This window comes from Microcaecilia unicolor, chromosome 1 (assembly GCF_901765095.1).
Source record: "Microcaecilia unicolor chromosome 1, aMicUni1.1, whole genome shotgun sequence".
In the NCBI taxonomy this organism is placed as follows: Eukaryota; Metazoa; Chordata; class Amphibia; order Gymnophiona; family Siphonopidae; genus Microcaecilia; species Microcaecilia unicolor.
This window is the reverse complement of record NC_044031.1, coordinates 24,762,728-24,779,752: the sequence shown is the minus strand read 5'-3', so window position 1 is coordinate 24,779,752 and position 17,025 is coordinate 24,762,728. Positions and strand designations below refer to the sequence as shown.

The following is a 17,025-nucleotide window of genomic DNA, read 5'->3' as shown; positions in this document are numbered from 1 at the left end:
CGGACAACAGGCAAATCACCAGAAGTGCTTTATTATCTCCTGAGTACATTTACTCTGCTTTAAGGCTTCACAGGCCTTCCCCTCTCCTCAGTGTAGCTCCACTTTTAAACACAGTTCATTGGAGTCCTGCTTGCAATACAGTTCACTTTGGCTCTGCTTTCAATATGGTTTTCTCCAGCACTGCTTCTAATCCAGTACTTAGTAGCACTGCTCTTTCCCACGGCTAATGAGCACTGCTCACCATTCAGTTCAGTTAGCAATGTTTTCCTCCTCAATTCAGTTTTAGCACTGCTTTCAAACACCGTTCATCTTAGAAATGAAATTAAACAGTTCAATTCAATGGCAATATGGTCTAAGTCACTTTCTCACTCTTAGACCTAATGACCCACCTCCCTCATTTGTCAGCACAAAACCACCTGACATCCACCCACCGGGTCAATTCACCAAGGCTTCATTCACTCTCTCCAGTTCAGTTCATAACTCACTTTAAGAGCCCTCCACCAGCACTTCCATTTCCTCCTCATTCTCCCCTCCTTTCTCCTCCTCCAGTTCCATTCTCTCCTCCCCTTCCTCCCGGTCTAGGGGCTCCTCCCTCCCCCCATCTGATTCCATCTCCCAATCACACCCTGGCTCCTCCCTCCCTTGCATAGATTCTTCTCCCTTCACCTGATCTGTCTGCTGGTGCTGCACTGCCTTCTGGGGCTTGTAGTTTCTGAGCTCCTGGCTTCTCTGACGTTGCCCTGCCTTCTGGGCTTTGTAGTTCCTTGGTTCTGAATCTCTCTGGTGCTGCACTGCCTTCTGGGGCTTGTAGTTTCTTTGCTCTTCATAATGTGAACTATAAACTCCATCTTTATTTCTCGGAAAGATATCACCTCCAAATGGGCTAATGTTCCCCAGACTTACCGTGTGCCAAAGAGTGCTATAATCAAATCGATGTTGCCTAACATAACATAGTAACATAGTAGATGACGGCAGAAAACATGATAGGAAATATTTTTGTATCTTTCCGTCACATGTTTTTAATACTGTACTGTATTTCTTTGAATTTGCTGTGCTTGCCAACACCTCACCTGATGCCTTTTCAGATTTGACATGTTGTTGAAACTTTTATCACATTCAGTACAGGAAAAAGGTTTTTTCCCAGTGTGGATCATTTGATGCCTTTTTAGATGCGATGACTGATTGAAACTTTTATCACATTCAGAACAGGTAAAAGGTTTCTTTCCACTATGAATCATTTGGTGCCTTGTCAGAAGCGACAGCTGAATGAAACTTTTATTACACTCAGAACAGGTAAAAGGATTCTTTCCACTGTGGATCATTTGGTGCCATTTCAGAAGCGACAGCTGAATGAAACTTTCATTACATTCAGGACATGTAAAATGTTTGTTTCCACTGTGGATCATTTGGTGCCTTCTCAGATCTGATGGCTGAACAAAACTTTTACGGCACATAGAACACGTGAAAGGTTTCATTCCACTGTGAATCAATTGGTGCCTTTTCAAATTAGACGTGTTATTGAAACTTTTACCACACTGAATACAAGTGAAAGGTTTGTCTCCACTGTGGATGATCTGATGCCATTTCAGAAGCGACAGTTGAATAAAACTTTTGTTACACTCAGTACAAGCAAAAAGTTTTTTTTTGCTGTGGACCATCTGGTGCCGTTTCAGGAGTGATGAACAAGAAAAACCTTTATTACACTCATAGCATGAAAAAGATTTATATCTGCACGGAATCATCTGGTGCTTTTTCAGATTTGACAGCTGAATGAATCCTTTTTTACACTCACTACAAGTAAATGGTTTCTCTCCTGTGTGGATCATTTGGTGCCTTTTCAGATGTGCTGACTGCTTGAAACTTTTATTACAATCAGTGCATGTAAAATGTTTCTTTCCTCTGTGTACCACATTGTGCTGTTTCAGATGTGAGGACTGATTGAAACTTTCCTCACACTCAGTATACGTAAAGGATTTCTTTTTGCTATGGATCATTTGATGCCGTTTCAGAAGCCACGACTGATTGAAACTTTTATTACACTCAGTACAAGTAAATGGTTTCTCTCCTGTGTGGATCATTTGGTGCCTTTTCAGATGTGATGACTGCTTAAAACTTTTATTACAATCAGCACACGTAAAATGCTTCTTTCCATGGTGAATCATATTGTGCTGTTTCAGATGTGATAACCGATCGAAACTCTTATTGCACTCAGTACATGTGAAGGGATTCTTTCTGCTGTGGATCGTTTGATGCCGTTTCAAAAGCCACGACTGATTGAAACTTTTATTGCACTCAATACAGGTAAAAGGCTTATTTCCACTGTGCATCATTTGGTGAGTTTTCAGTTTTGACAGATAAATGAAGCTTTTATTACACTCAGAACATGTAAACCGTTTCTCTTGGGAGCAATGTCTCCTTTGGTGAACTTTCATCTCTGAAGGACAAGCAACGTTTTTCTTGCTTTCCAGACATGACAATTTTCTCTCTCCTATGTTTACATTTTGGTTCTTTATTAAGAACTGCTTTAAGCTATAAGATTTCTCACATTCAGTACTTTTGAAAGATCTTGCCTTCTGTTTGAAACATTTTCTGCTTTGAGACCATATAAAGGGTCTTTCCCCGGTGTATGTCCTCTCGTGCAAGAAGTGATATTTCTTATCACAACTTTTTCCACAGGTGTCAGACAGAAAGGATTTTTCCCCTTTCTTCCCTCTCTGGTGGAGTTTAGAAGTCATTTGGAAGGGTCTCTGGTGCTCAGGGATGTTTGAGAGCTCTCCGCCAGTGCTTTCACACTCGGTGACTCTATCTGGTGAGCGTCCTGCAGGGTCTCTCTCTTCCTTCTCCGATTCCTGCTGATGATTCCTTGGGATTCTCCTCTCAGTCCCCTGGGAAATACTCTCACAGACGTTTCCTGACTGTCTTGGGATTTGTTCCACTTCTGCATGACGTTCTCCTCGATTTTTCTCTCTCTTCTCTTCCTGTTTGATCTCGTCATCTGTTGGATATAAACGGGAGATATTAATCATGAATTATTGACCATGGAAAGCTACCAAATGATCAAAGAATAGAATTTACTGGGATTATACACGATTCCATAGGATTTGAGAAGTTTAAAAAAATTCTATGGGTTAGAACAGGGGCGTCCAATCTCGGTCCTCGAGAGTTGCAGCCTAGTTGGATTTTCAGGATTTCCCCAACGAATATGCATAAGGTCTATTTACATGTACTACCTCCATTGTATGCAAACAGATTTCATGTATATTCATTGTGGAAATCCTGGAAACCAGACTGGGTGAGGGCCAAGGTTGGACACTTCTGAGTTGAAGCATTCTCATAAGACAAAGTAGAACTCGTGGGCTTTGTGTACTGCTGTTCTGGTGCAGATCAAAGATCCATCAACAGTGGCCCAAAGTACCTGGCAGGATCTCAAAAGAGTAACAGATTCCATGCTGTTTATCCCAGCAATAAGCAGTGGATTATCTCCAAATCCCCTTTAATAATGGTTTATGGACTTTTCTTTCAGAAACTTTTCCAACCCTTTTTTAAACCCTGCTCTGATCACGCCTTTTACCACATTTTCTGGCAATGAATTCCAGAACTTAATTATATGTTGAGTGAAGAAATATTTTTCATCAGAAGTCAAACATGGGGTGGTTTATGTGAAAGGAAATGTATCTGCTCTAAACTTCTTAGTCTTTCTCTGGCTTTTCCTGAAGGCTAGTAATTTGCTGAGTCAACCCTGGGATCTTTGGGTTCCTGGCCAAAGTTTGCTCTCAGATCATTCCTTCAAACAGCTCTGCACCACTGACATAGTCATGCAAATTGTTGTGTCATTTTTGTGTAACCCCCCCCCCCCCCACCTTTAGACGGCTGCCTAGATTATGCCCAGGATAGGAGGACAACAGTGGTGAACACTATTAATTTGCTGGGACCAGGGTGGGACTAGGATATACCTAGGAACAGACACGAGAGATGAATGACAACCTTTATTGTAAAATGTGGGTAAAAGGGTGTCGTGTTTCGCCCTGCTGGTCTGCTTCAGGGGCTTTATAATACTTCAAGGAGTAATACTTTCCTCAAGATGGAAAACCTGGGGTAGGGAAAACAGAGCATTCAGTACAGAGAGGACCTCTGGTCATTCACAGCATCTGCTGTCATTCATCTCTCACCATGTCTGCGTCTACATCTCCCATTCTACTGGGACTAACGGAGAGCTTGCTCACTTCCTTTCTAGGAGCAGAAGGTTTTAATGTCAGGGGGAGCAGACTTTTTCTACAACAGGCATCAGTTTGAAGCTGAAGGGCTGGTCCGCCCAGGTGTCATTTTATTCAAAATCTGTTTGACAGAGCGGTCACTCCCCTCGCACCCCCAGGCCGAGCAAGCTCTGCACCACACATCACACATTGACAAGATGATGGCGACCACACCAGGTCTTTTGCTGAAACCCAGGACTTTTACTGTCCTTCAACTGACGAGGATACAGTTTCAACCATTTCAACGCAGATGACCAACTATTTACAACAGCTTTCGCCTCTCCCTAATCAAGCAATGAAATTTACAAACAGCTTCTCCTTGTTCTCCGGAGTGGTGAGAGCTTGGCTGGGCCTGCAAAGTTCACTTGATGTTACACTTAAGCAGATGTTAACTGTTATCAAAAGTCAATTAATCACTTACAGGTTCCTTGGTGTCTAGGTGATAGACACTGTGGCTCTGTAGCAAGGCAAGGCTGTTTCAGATCTCCTCCTGCCTGCTAGAGTTAGAAGTTGCAGGCTGCCTGGAGGTCACCACAGGTATCCTGAATGAAACCTCTCTCCTTCTTCCCTGGACTGCATAGGGGTTTGCTATTGACAAAGCCCCCTATCAAACCTACAACTGTGTCATGGGACCTCAACATTGTCCTCACCCAGCTGATGACAGCTCCTGTCAAGCCACTTGATTCCAGTCCTCTGAAGTATTTGACCTGGAAAGTTGTATTTTTGGTTGCGGGTCACTTCAGCTTGCAGAGTCAGTGACCTTCAGGTCCTAGTAGCTGATCCACCTTATACTAAGTTTCACCAGTAATTCTCTGAACGCACCCTAAGTTCCATCCTAAGGTAGTGTTGGAATTCCATCTTAATTAGTCAATCATTCTACCAACATTTTTCCCCAAAACCACATGCCCATCCCGGCGAGAGTGTACTGCATACCTCAAATTGCAAGCGAGATTTACAGGCTTATTTTCGAAAGAGAAGGACACCCATCTTTCGACACAAATCGGAAGATGGGCGTCCTTCTCACAGGGTCGTCCAAATCGGGTATAATCGAAAACCGATTTTGGACGTCCCCAACTGCTTTCCGTTGCAGGGATGGCCAAAGTTCACAGGGGCGTGTCAGAGGCGTAGCGAAGACGGGACTTGGGCGTGCCTAACACATGGACGTCCTCGACCCATAATGGGAAAAAAAGGGCGTCCCTGATGAGCACTTAGACGACTTTACCTGGTCCTGTTTTTCTTATGACCAAGGCACAAAAAGGTGCTCAAACTGACCAGATGACCACCGTAGAGAAATCGATGACCTCCCCTTACTCCCCCAGTGGTCACTATCCCCCTCCCACCCTCAAAACAAATCTTTAAAAATATTTTTTGCCAGCCTCAAATGTCATACTCAGGTCCATCACAGCAGTATGCAGGTCCGCTGGAGCAGTTTTAGTGGGTGCAGTGCACTTCAGGCAGGCGGACCCAGGCCCATCCCCCCCTACCTTTACACTTGTGGTGGTAAATGTGAGCCCTCCAAAACCCACCACAAACCACTGTACCCACATCTAGTGCCTCCTTCACCCATAAGGGCTATGGTAGTGGTGTACAGTTGTGGGTAGTAGGTTTGGGGGGGGGGGGTTGGGGGCTCAGCACACAAGGGTAAGGGAGCTATGTTCCTGGAGCAATTTCTGAAGTCCACTGCAGTGCCCCCTAGGGTGCCGGTTGGTGTCCTGGCATGTCAGGGAGACCAGTGCACTAGAAATGCTGGCTCCTCCCACGACCAAAGGGCTTGCATTTGGTCGTTTCTGAGATGGGCGTCCTCGGTTGCCATTATCGCCGAAAATCAGAAACGACCAAGTCAAAGGACGACCATCTCTAAGGCGACCTAAATTTTCTGCCCCTCCATCGGGACATTTTGCAAGGATGTCCTCAGCAAAACTTGGGCATCCCTTTCGATTATGCCCCTCTAAGTCTTCTATCTGGAGCGGACTAAAGCCCCCAGTCATTCCACCCAGCTTTTTGTTTCTTTTGACCCAAATCGGATGGGGGTAGGCATCAGCAACACACCACTTCTAATTAGCTAGCAAATTGCATCTCCTTTACTTATGCCTCAGACTGGGCTAACTCTAGAAGTCTGTCAAGGCTCATAATGTCAGAGCCATGGCTACGTCGGTAGCCCACTTGAGGGTCAGATTTGCAAAGCTGCGACATGGTCATCTGTCCACACATTCACATGTTACTACTGCTTTGAGCGGGATACCCGATGTGACAGCCAGTTCGGGTAGGCGGTCCTGAAGAACTTGTTTGGTATTTAGAATCCAACTCCACCCCCCTAGGCCCAGTTTTCTTTAGTTCCAGGCTGCACTTTGTGAAGAATAAGGGGCTGTCCTATCCTGGGTAGGCCAATGGATGGCGCTGTTCCCATAGAAATGGGGGGAAAATGTCCAGGATGAGTCACTAGAGGGAGCCAGTAGGGGAATGTTCAGGTGGAGGTTGCTAGGACCCAAGGAGAGTCCTGGGCGGAAAAACAGGTGGAAGTTGTTATGGGCTGGGTGCTGCCTGGAATTAGGGTGGAGAGCCTAAAGGGTGGAGAAGCTAATTAACCACCTTATACCTGCCTGTGTGGTGAAAGAGAAGAGAGGAGCTAGAGACCATGGCAGCTGAGGAAGAAGATCCCCTTGAAGGTACTGGCTGAACTCTGTGGACTTTGAAGCTCTCTGCTGAAAAGGTGACAGCTGCACTACCCTCTGAGAAAGAAAAGTAAATGCTTTTGTTTGGCTGTTTGCAACTGTGAAACGTTGAGAACTGCTTTAAATGTTTGGATTGAAGAAGAAATGTTTAAGTTATAGAAGGAATAAGCCATGAAGATTATGTTAAATGGCAACTAATAAAACCTTAGTTATAAGAAGCCTGGTGTTGGTGAACATTGTGGAAGGTAAAGAGTAGGCAGAGAACTCCCCTGTGTTTGAGTGCAGAGTCCTGGTGAATTACTGAGAAGTGTAGAGCCCAACCGTGACTGTTGAGAAGGAAGCTAAGCAGGGTCATCTCTGGCCAAAGCCTAGAAGGGTGACCAGCTCACAACTTTCACAACTAGGATGTAAATAGTTTCAGTTTAATTAACTTTCAGGCCTGGATGATTCAAGTCCTTATTATCCTAGCATTGTTGTTTTTGATAAGCCTGGTAGCTAGGGATTCCCAGCTGTCCTCGGAGAAAGCGAACTTACTCACATGTACCAGCTGTTTTCCGAGGACAGCAGGCCACGTATTCTCACCTACCCTCCCACCTCCCCTTGGAATTGTATTCTTTAGCTCTCATATGTGACTGAGGGACCTGCACTTGTGCATCAGACAGGAAGGCACCAGCGCAGTGGGATGCTGCTAAAAAGATTAGAAAGTTCTATAATAATCTCGCTAGTCAGCGTCCGCACCGGGCTCCGTCGGATGACGTCACCAGCTGTGAGAATACTTGGCCCGCTGTCCTCGGAGAACACTTGCTACAGGTGAGAAACTTTGCTTTCTGTACCGATTCCATGCAGGTTTGCCTACGATTATATTTGCTATAGACCTACGTGTGGAAGTTTCTTCAGTTGGGGTATTTTATCATGGAGGCTAAACCCTTTCTGTAAGTATTTTGTTTATCTGGTACTGGTTAATCATTGTTTGCAATGTGAAGGTCTGTTGGAAATCTATTTCATAGCCTGGTTCCCTCTATTAGATTTGTAGTTCAGATATCCACAATTTTGTTTTGCCATGGCTATCTGATAACTAGAGAAGAAATCAGAAGGCCCGCCTTTCTTGTAAGCCTGTTGATCTTTAAATCTGAGACTTGTGCCATGAGGTATTTTATTAACCAGGACATAAAAGCTAGGTCAGAACAATGATCCACTGAGCTCAGCATCTCATCTATGGCAGCTCCTACTGGGGAGGTCCCTTGCCCAGTTAGTCCCAGAAATAATAGGTAATACATTTAGGTTTAACAGATGATAAAAAAAATTAACAGTTGATAATGAAAACAGTTATAATTATTTTATATTGTAATTTTCATCATTTACAAAGGAATTATTTTTTTTAGCGGAAGCAAGGCCCCAAGTTATAAGGGAAAGGGAAATGGGACTTGATATACTGCCTTACTGTGGTTTTTGCAACTACATTCAAAGCGGTTTACATCGTATATACAGGTACTTATTTGTACCCGTGGCAATGAAGGGTTAAGTGACTTGCCCAGAGTCACAAGGACTTACAGCGGTGAATTGAACCCAGCTACCCAGGATCAAAATCTGCTGCCTAACCACTAGGCTACTCCTCCACTAGCACATTGCATGTAGAAGCCTGCGTCTTGCATATCAGCAACAAGGCCACACAGCTTCTCTTTCTGTGAGTCTGACGTCCTGCACGGCCACGGTTGCTGATCTGCAAGGGCAGGCTTCTACATGCAATGTTGCTAGTGGAATAGCAACATTCCATGTAGAATCTCAAATAGGGAAAGGGAAATGGGATTTGATATACCACCTTCTGAGGTTTTTGCAACTACATTCAAAGCGGTTACATCTATCAGGTACTCATTTTGTACCAGGGGCAATGGAGGGTTAAGTGACTTGCCCAGAGTCACAAGGAGCTGCAGTGGGAATCAAACTCAGTTTCCCCAGGATCAAAGTCTGCTGCACTAACCACTAGGCTACTCCTCCACTAGCAACATTCCATGTAGAAGGCTGTGCAGGCCGCATTGCTGTTCTGCAAGGGCAGGCTTCTACATGGAATGTTGCTAGTGGAATAGTTGCAACATTCCAGAATCTCAAATAGTAGCAACAGAATCTCAACATCCACATAGAATCGTCAAATAGTAGCAAACATTCCAGAATCTCAAATAGTAGCAACATTCCATGTAGAATCTCAAATAGGGAAGGGAAATGGGATTTGATATACCACCTTTCTGAGGTTTTTGCAACTACATTCAAAGCGGTTTACATCTATTCAGGTACTCATTTGTACCAGGGGCAATGGAGGGGTAAGTGACTTGCCCAGAGTCACAAGGAGCTGCAGTGGGAATCGAACTCAGTTCCCAGGATCAAAGTCCACTGCACTAACCACTAGGCTACTCCTCCATTCATTCCACCAATAAGAGCCAACCTCATCAGTGATGTCACAATGGCTTGATTGCCCGATACTTGCAGTGGGAATTGAACTCAGTTCCCCAGGATCAAAGTCCACTGCACTACCACTAGGCTACTCCTCCACTAGCAACATTCCATGTAGAAGGCTGCGCAGGCTTCTGTTTCTGTGAGTCTGACATCCTGCACGTACGTGCAGGACGTCAGACTCACAAAAGCAGAAGCCTGCGCGGCCGCATTGTTGATCTGCAAGGGCCGACTTCTAGTGGAATAGCAACATTCCATGTAGAATCTCCAATAGTAGCAACATTCCATGTAGAATCTCCAATAGGGAAAGGGAAATGGGACTTGATATACCACCTTTCTGAGGTTTTTTGCAACTACGTTCAAAGCGGTTTACATATATCAGGTACTCATTTTGTACCTGGGGCAATGGAGGGTTAAGTGACTTGCCCAGAGTCACAAGGAGCTGCAGTGGGAATTGAACTCAGTTCCCCAGGATCAAAGTCCACTGCACTAACCACTAGGCTACTCCTCCACTAGCAACATTCCATGTAGAAGGCTGCGCAGGCTTCTGTTTCTGTGAGTCTGACATCCTGCACGTATGTGCAGGACGTCAGACTCACAGAAGCAGAAGCCTGCGCGGCCGCATTGTTGATCTGCAAGGGCCGACTTCTAGTGGAATAGCAACATTCCATGTAGAATCTCCAATAGTAGCAACATTCCATGTAGAATCTCCAATAGTAGCAACTTTCCACGTAGAATCTCCAATAGGGAAAGGGAAAATGGGACTTGATATACCACCTTTCTGAGGTTTTGCAACTACGTTCAAAGCGGTTTACATATATGCAGGTACTCATTTTGTACCTGGGCAATGGAGGGTTAAGTGACTTGCCCAGAGTCACAACGAGCTGCAGGGGAATTGAACTCAGTTCCCCAGGATCAAAGTCCACTGCACTAACCACTAGGCTACTCCTCCACTAGCAAATTCCATGTAGAAGGCTGCGCAGGCTTGTTCTGTGAGTCTGACATCCTGCACGTACGTCATGCACGTCAGACTCACAGAAGCAGAAGCCTGCGCGGCCGCATTGTTGATCTGCAGGGCCGACTTCTAGTGGAATAGCAACATTCCATGTAGAATCTCCAATAGACAACATTCCATGTAGAATCTCCAATAGTAGCAACAAGCAAACATTCCATGTAGAATCTCAAATAGGGAAAGGAATGGGACTTGATATACACCTTTCTGAGGTTTTGTGCAACTACGTTCAAAGCGGTTTTACATATATGCAGGTACTCATTTTGTACCTGGGGCAATGGAGGGTTAAGTGACTTGCCCAGAGTCACAACAGCTGCAGTGGGAATTGACTCAGTTCCCAGGATCAAAGTCCACTGCACTAACCACTAGGCTACTTCCTCCACTAGCAACATTCCATGTAGAAGGCTGCGCAGGCTTCTGTTTCTGTGAGTCTGACATCCTGCACGTACGGCAGGACGTCAGACTCACAGAAGCAGAAGCCTGCGCTGCCGCATTGTTGATCTGCAAGGGCCGACTTCTAGTGGAATAGCAACATTCCATGTAGAATCTCAAATAGGGAAAGGGAAATGGGACTTGATATACCACCTTTCTGAGGTTTTTGCAACTACGTTCAAAGCGGTTTTACATATATGCAGGTACTCATTTTGTACCAGGGCAATGGAGGGTTAAGTGACTTGCCCAGAGTCACAAGGAGCTGCAGTGGGAATCGAACTCAGTTCCCCAGGATCAAGGTCCACTGCACTAACCACTAGGCTACTCCTCCACTAGCAACATTCTGTGTAGAAGGCTGCGCAGGCTTCTGTTTCTGTGAGTCTGACATCCTGCACGTACGTGCAGGACGTCAGACTCACAGAAGCAGAAGCCTGCGCGGCCGCATTGTTGATCTGCAAGGGCCGACTTCTAGTGGAATAGCAACATTCCATGTAGAATCTCCAATAGTAGCAACATTCCATGTAGAATCTCCAATAGTAGCAACATTCCAGAATCTCAAATAGTAGCAACATTCCATGTAGAATCAGAAATAGGGAAAGGGAAATGGGACTTGATATACTGCCTTTCTGAGGTTTTTGCAACTACTTTCAAAGCAGTTTACATATATTCAGGTACTTATTTTGTACCAGGGGCAACGGAGGGTTAAGTGACTTGCCCAGAGTCACAAGGAGCTGCAGTGGGAATCAAACTCAGTTCCCCAGGATCAAAGTCCACCTGCACTAACCACCAGGCTACACCTCCACTCCTTGTCTAGCTTATATGTAAATACAGCCCTGTTCCTGTGTCTGCCTAGCAATCCTAGCGAAACGAGTCCAAATATTTTTAAATCCAGATATACTACTACCCTTGACTGCATCCACCAGTAACTGTAACAAATACCGTAATTCAATAATAGCTGATAGCTTTTTTTTTTTTTTTTTTTGATTTATAGAAGTCTTTATTGAACATTGTTAATCAAACACAACCAAAAACCATCTTTACATAATACAAATAGATTATACAATCTCACCACCTGACCAGGTCATTTTAGTCAATGTAACAGACAAACCAGCAAACAAAGTAACAATGTCATATTAGGAGCTCTGTATACTTCAAACTTTTAGTAACATTTTCTTTTCAGTACTAAACCCCTTAACCCCCCCCCTTCTTTCCAGATAACCCCCCCCCCCCCCCTCGTAACCATACTATTTATTCTTTCAGTGCCTAGTCCTGACACTAGATACAAACTCTTTAGAAAAGTTGTCATAAGTACATAAGTAGTGCCATACTGGGAAAGACCAAAGGTCCATCTAGCCCAGCATCCTGTCACCGACAGTGGCCAATCCAGGTCAAGGGCACCTGGCCCGCTCCCCAAACGTAAAACACTTCCAGACAAGGTATACCTAAAATGCAGAATTTTTCCACGTCCATTTAATAGCGGTCTATGGACTTGTCCTTTAGGAATCTATCTAACCCCTTTTTTAAACTCCGGTCAAGCTAACCGCCCGTACCACGTTCTCCGGCAACGAATTCCAGAGTCTAATTACACGTTGGTGTGAAGAAAAATTTTCTCCGATTCGTTTTAATCTACCACACTGTAGCTTCAACTCATGCCCCTCTAGTCCTAGTATTTTTGGATAGCGTGCACAGTCGCTTCACATCCACCCGATCCATTCCACTCATATTTTATACACTTCTATCATAATCTCCCCTCAGCCGTCTCTTCTCCAAGCTGAAAAGCCTAGCCTTCTCAGCCTCTCTTCGTAGGAAAGTGTCCCATCCCCACTATCATTTTCGTCGCCGTCGCTGTACCTTTTCAATTTTACTATATTTTTTTGAGATACGGAGACCAGTACTGAACACAAATATTCATCTGTTGTTTCCATTCAGCCAGCAACCCTCTCCATCTCACATATATATCTCAGCTTAGCAATCCATTTAGTTAGTGAAGGAACCCCCTGCCTGATTTCCAGTGGGCTGCTATAACCCAAAAGACCCAAGGATCTTCACTACCCACCCACTTCTGCAGCTTCCATGAACTGATTTCCAAAATGCACGAATTTTACACAGCTCCCCCATTTTTTTTTTTTTTTTTAATCATATCTGGTACTGTTTAAGAAGAAACAGAAAAATACTTAAAATTACTTTTACTAATCCGACATGCAATCCTTACCTAGAGAGATCAGAGTCTGATAATTCTCCCTCATCACCTCCCTGTAAAGCTCCTTTGCCTCTCATCTAAATACTCCCACTCCTCCCAGGAGAAAGAAACAGTGCTGTACCTCAAACGTCACCCGCATCTGAAATACAAACAGACACTCACTCAGGGTTGTGTGGAAGTGCTCATCGGATTTCAGCTGGCTTATTCTCCTGACTGGGACACCAGGATACTTCTCCCCAGCTACTTCCGGGCTTTTTCTTGCCAGTGTGCCCTACAGTCAGTCTCCACTATGGACTCCAAGGCATGAAAGTCTAACTATGAAAAGATTCAAATACCAGAGACACAAAACATCAAATATTGCTGCCTGAATAAACCAGTACAGTACAGTCTCGATTTATCCAATGTAAACAGGACCGAGCCATTGTCGGATACATGAAGCAGCATTAAGTTGTGACCACAATGAGAGAGAGAGAGGAAAAAATTTTCAATGCTTTTCTTGTCGAAGCACATCTCTTGAAAAAGCCTGCAAGCGAAACGAATGGGGCCGCCGTCGGGCAACAGATAAGTGCGCGACCTTACTTTATATGTGAAAATAGCTGCTTCGTAGTATCTCCTAAAGATTAGTAAAGGTTCTTCAATCCAATAAAATTTGAAGCTAGCATTGAGTGGAGGAGTGGCCTAGTGGTAATGGAGGAGTGGCCTAGTGGTAATGGAGGAGTGGCCTAGTGGTTAGGGTGGTGGACTTTGGTCCCGGGGAACTGAGGAACTGAGTTTGATTCCCACTTCAGGCACAGGCAGCTCCTTGTGACTCTGGGCAACTCACTTAACCCTCCATTGCCCCATGTAAGCTGCATTGAGCCTGCCATGAGTGGGAAAGCACGGGGTACAAATGTAACAAAAAAATTTGGTTAAAGAATAAAAAACAATAAAATTACTTTTGAAAGTAATTGTTCTAAGCAAAGTTTTTGTGACCAGTGATGAACACCACGCCCCCAGTTAAAGCCGCTGAAAATTGAAAGTAAGCGGTCGGGCGTTTTGAGGTCTTTTCCTTGCTTTTTAAAAAAATGTTTTTTTAAAATACTCTGTAAGAAATCAAACATTATATTTCCATATAGGTCTTATTGGATTCCTCTTTATCTGTTTGGTGACCTTATATCATCTTAGAGTCCTTTACGGTGATCCTCGCACTATGGTTTAGATAATACTGAAAACAATGGTAGCCCCTTAAAAAAATGCATGGAAATTAAAACATACTTTATGAATAAAGAACAGGCAGAGAAACATGGTCCTTGCAGCATGTGAATCCAGAAAACAGGAAAAGAACCTGCGCACTTCTTAACGGCAACAAACGGTTCACATCTCTGATTTGTTTTAAATTTATTACTTTGTAGCTTCATTGTGTGCCCCCTAGTCCTAGTATTTTTGGAAAAAATAAACAAACGCTTCACATCTACCGTTCCCACTCCACTCATTATTTTATAGACCTCTATCATATCTCCCCTCAGCCGCCTGACAAGATTTGTCTGACAAGTCCTGCCTCTAATGCCTTCAGGCCGACCCCGACTCTGAAACCTCCAATTGCTGATCTTCCCATTTCAAAATCTTCCCGATTCTTCTCCGTAAATGCACCTCTCTCCCCCACTCCCACTCCTACTACTACTAACTATTTAGCATTTCTATAGCGCTACAAGGCGTACGCAGCGCTGCACAAACATAGAAGAAAGACAGTCCCTGCTCAAAGAGCTTACAATCTAGTATACAAAAAATAAAGTAAGCAAATCAAATCAATTAATGTGTACGGGACGGAAGAGAGGAGGGTAGGTAGAGGCGAGTGGTTACGAGTCAAAAGCAATGTTAAAGAGGTGGGCTTTCAGTCTAGATTTAAAGGTGGCCAAGGATGGGGCAAGACGTAGGGGCTCAGGAAGTTTATTCCAGGCGTAGGGTGCAGCGAGACAGAAGGCGCGAAGTCTGGAGTTGGCAGTAGTGGAGAAGGGAACAGATAGAAAGATTTCTCCATGGAGCGGAGTGCACGGGAAGGGATGTAGTGAGGACGAGTGTGGAGAGATACTGGGGAGCAGCAGAGTGAGTACATTTATAGGTTAGTAGAAGAAGTTGAACAGGATGCGAAAACGGATAGGGAGCCAGTGAAGGGTCTTGAGGAGAGGGGTAGTATGAGTAAAGCGACCCTGGCGGAAGACAAGACGGGCAGCAGAATTTGAACTGACTGGAGAGGGAGAGGTGACTAAGTGGGAGGCCAGCAAGAAGCAGATTGCAGTAGTCTAAACGAGAGGTGACAAGGGTGTGGATGAGGGTTTTGGTAGAGTGCTCGGAAAGAAAGGGGCGGATTTTACGGATGTTGTAAAGAAAGAAACGACAGGTCTTGGCAATCTGCTGGATATGAGCAGAGAAGGAGAGAGAAGAGTCAAAGATGACCCCAAGGTTTCGAGCTGAGGAGACAGGGAGAATGAGCCATCAACAGAAATAGAAAACGGGGGGAGCGGGGAGGTGGGTTTGGGGGGGAAAATGAGAAGCTCGGTTTTGGTCATATTTAATTTCAGGTGGCGTTGAGACATCCAGTCAGCAATGTCAGACAAGCACACTGAAACTTTGGTTTGGATGCAAGGTGAGATATCAGGGGTAGAAAGGTAGATTTGGGAGTCATCAGCATAGAGATGGTAGGAAAAGCCATGGGATGAGATTAATGAACCAAGGGAAGAAGTGTAGATAGAAAAAAGGAGGGGACCAAGAACAGAACCCTGAGGTACGCCGACAGGCAGAGGGATAGAAGTAGAAGAGGATCCACCAGAGTGAACACTAAAGGTGCGGAGGGAGAGGTAGGAAGAGAACCAGGAAAGGACAGAGCCCTGGAATCCAAGTGAGGACAGGGTATCGAGAAGTATGCTGTGATCGACAGTGTCCAAAGCAGCGGAAAGCATCAAGAAGAATGAGGATGGAATATTGACCTCTGGATTTAGCCAGTAATAGGTCATTGGAGACTTTAGTAAGCGCAGTTTCGGTTGAGTGGAGAGGGCGAAAACCAGATTGTAGTGGGTCAGAATAGCATGTGAGGAGAGAAAATCAAGGCCAGCGGCGGTGAACAGCACGCTCAAGTAATTGGAGAGAAAAGGAAGGAGGGAGATGGGTCGGTAATTAGAGGGAGAAGTAGGGTCAAGTGAAGGCTTCTTAAGGAGAGGTGTGACCACAGCATGTTTAAAGGCAGCAGGGACAGTCGCAGTGAAAGTGAGAGGTTGAGAATGTGACAGATAAAAGGAATAAGAGCAGGAGAGATGGCATTAAGAAGGTGGGTGGGAATGGGGATCAGTAGGAACAGTGGTACATTTTGAGGAAGAAAGGAGAAGTGTAGTTTCCTCAATAGTAACTTCAGGAAAGGAGGAAGGGAATGAGGGGAAGGAGAGAGAGGGGAACGGACTAGTGGAGGGAGAGGTGGTGAGGTAGAGAAAGCAAGGTTTATCTTTGAACCTTGTTGTGAAAGAATTCAGCAAGGGTCTGAGGAGATAATGAAGGGGGAGTCGGGGAGGGGGCACCTTGAGGAGAGAGTTCAATGTGGTGAAGGAAAGTCGAGGGTTAGAGCCAAGAGAGTTAGTCAGTTGGATATATTACCCTGTTTGGCGTGTAAAAGAGCAGATTGGAAGGAGGTCAGCATGAACTTAAAGTGTAAGAAATCAGCAAGCGCCCGAGATTTCAGCCAGAGGCGTCGGCGGAGCGGGTATAGGAATGTAGGTAGTGGATATGAGAATTCAGCCAAGGTTGGGGTTTTGTACGCCTTACAGGGAAGGTCATCAAAGGTGGCAATAGCCCGTAAGGGAGCAGGATTTTCAGAGAAGGGGCAGATTTCCCTTTGGACCCAGTGACCGACAGTAATGATATGTGGGATGGAGTCCACTTAATGCTGAGCACAAAATCATAAGAAGAGGGAACCCTGGAGTGACTACAGGAAACAGCTTCAACTGTGCAGCAAACAGGCTGGAAAAATGACCCTTGTCTTGTTGC

At 44.9% G+C, this 17,025-nt stretch overlaps 1 protein-coding gene across 1 annotated transcript in view; it reads right to left on the bottom strand.

The window, feature by feature from the left end:
* Positions 1 to 775: 775 nt before the first annotated feature.
* The window catches only part of LOC115463343 (oocyte zinc finger protein XlCOF6-like), a 389,691-nt gene continuing 373,441 nt past the window's right edge, over positions 776 to 17,025 (bottom strand). Inside the window, exon 5 of the mRNA XM_030193759.1 lies at positions 776 to 2,878. Within this exon, the coding sequence (XP_030049619.1) occupies positions 1,020 to 2,878 (1,859 nt within the window). The 3' untranslated portion in view covers positions 776 to 1,019. The remainder of the gene's footprint in view (positions 2,879 to 17,025) is intronic.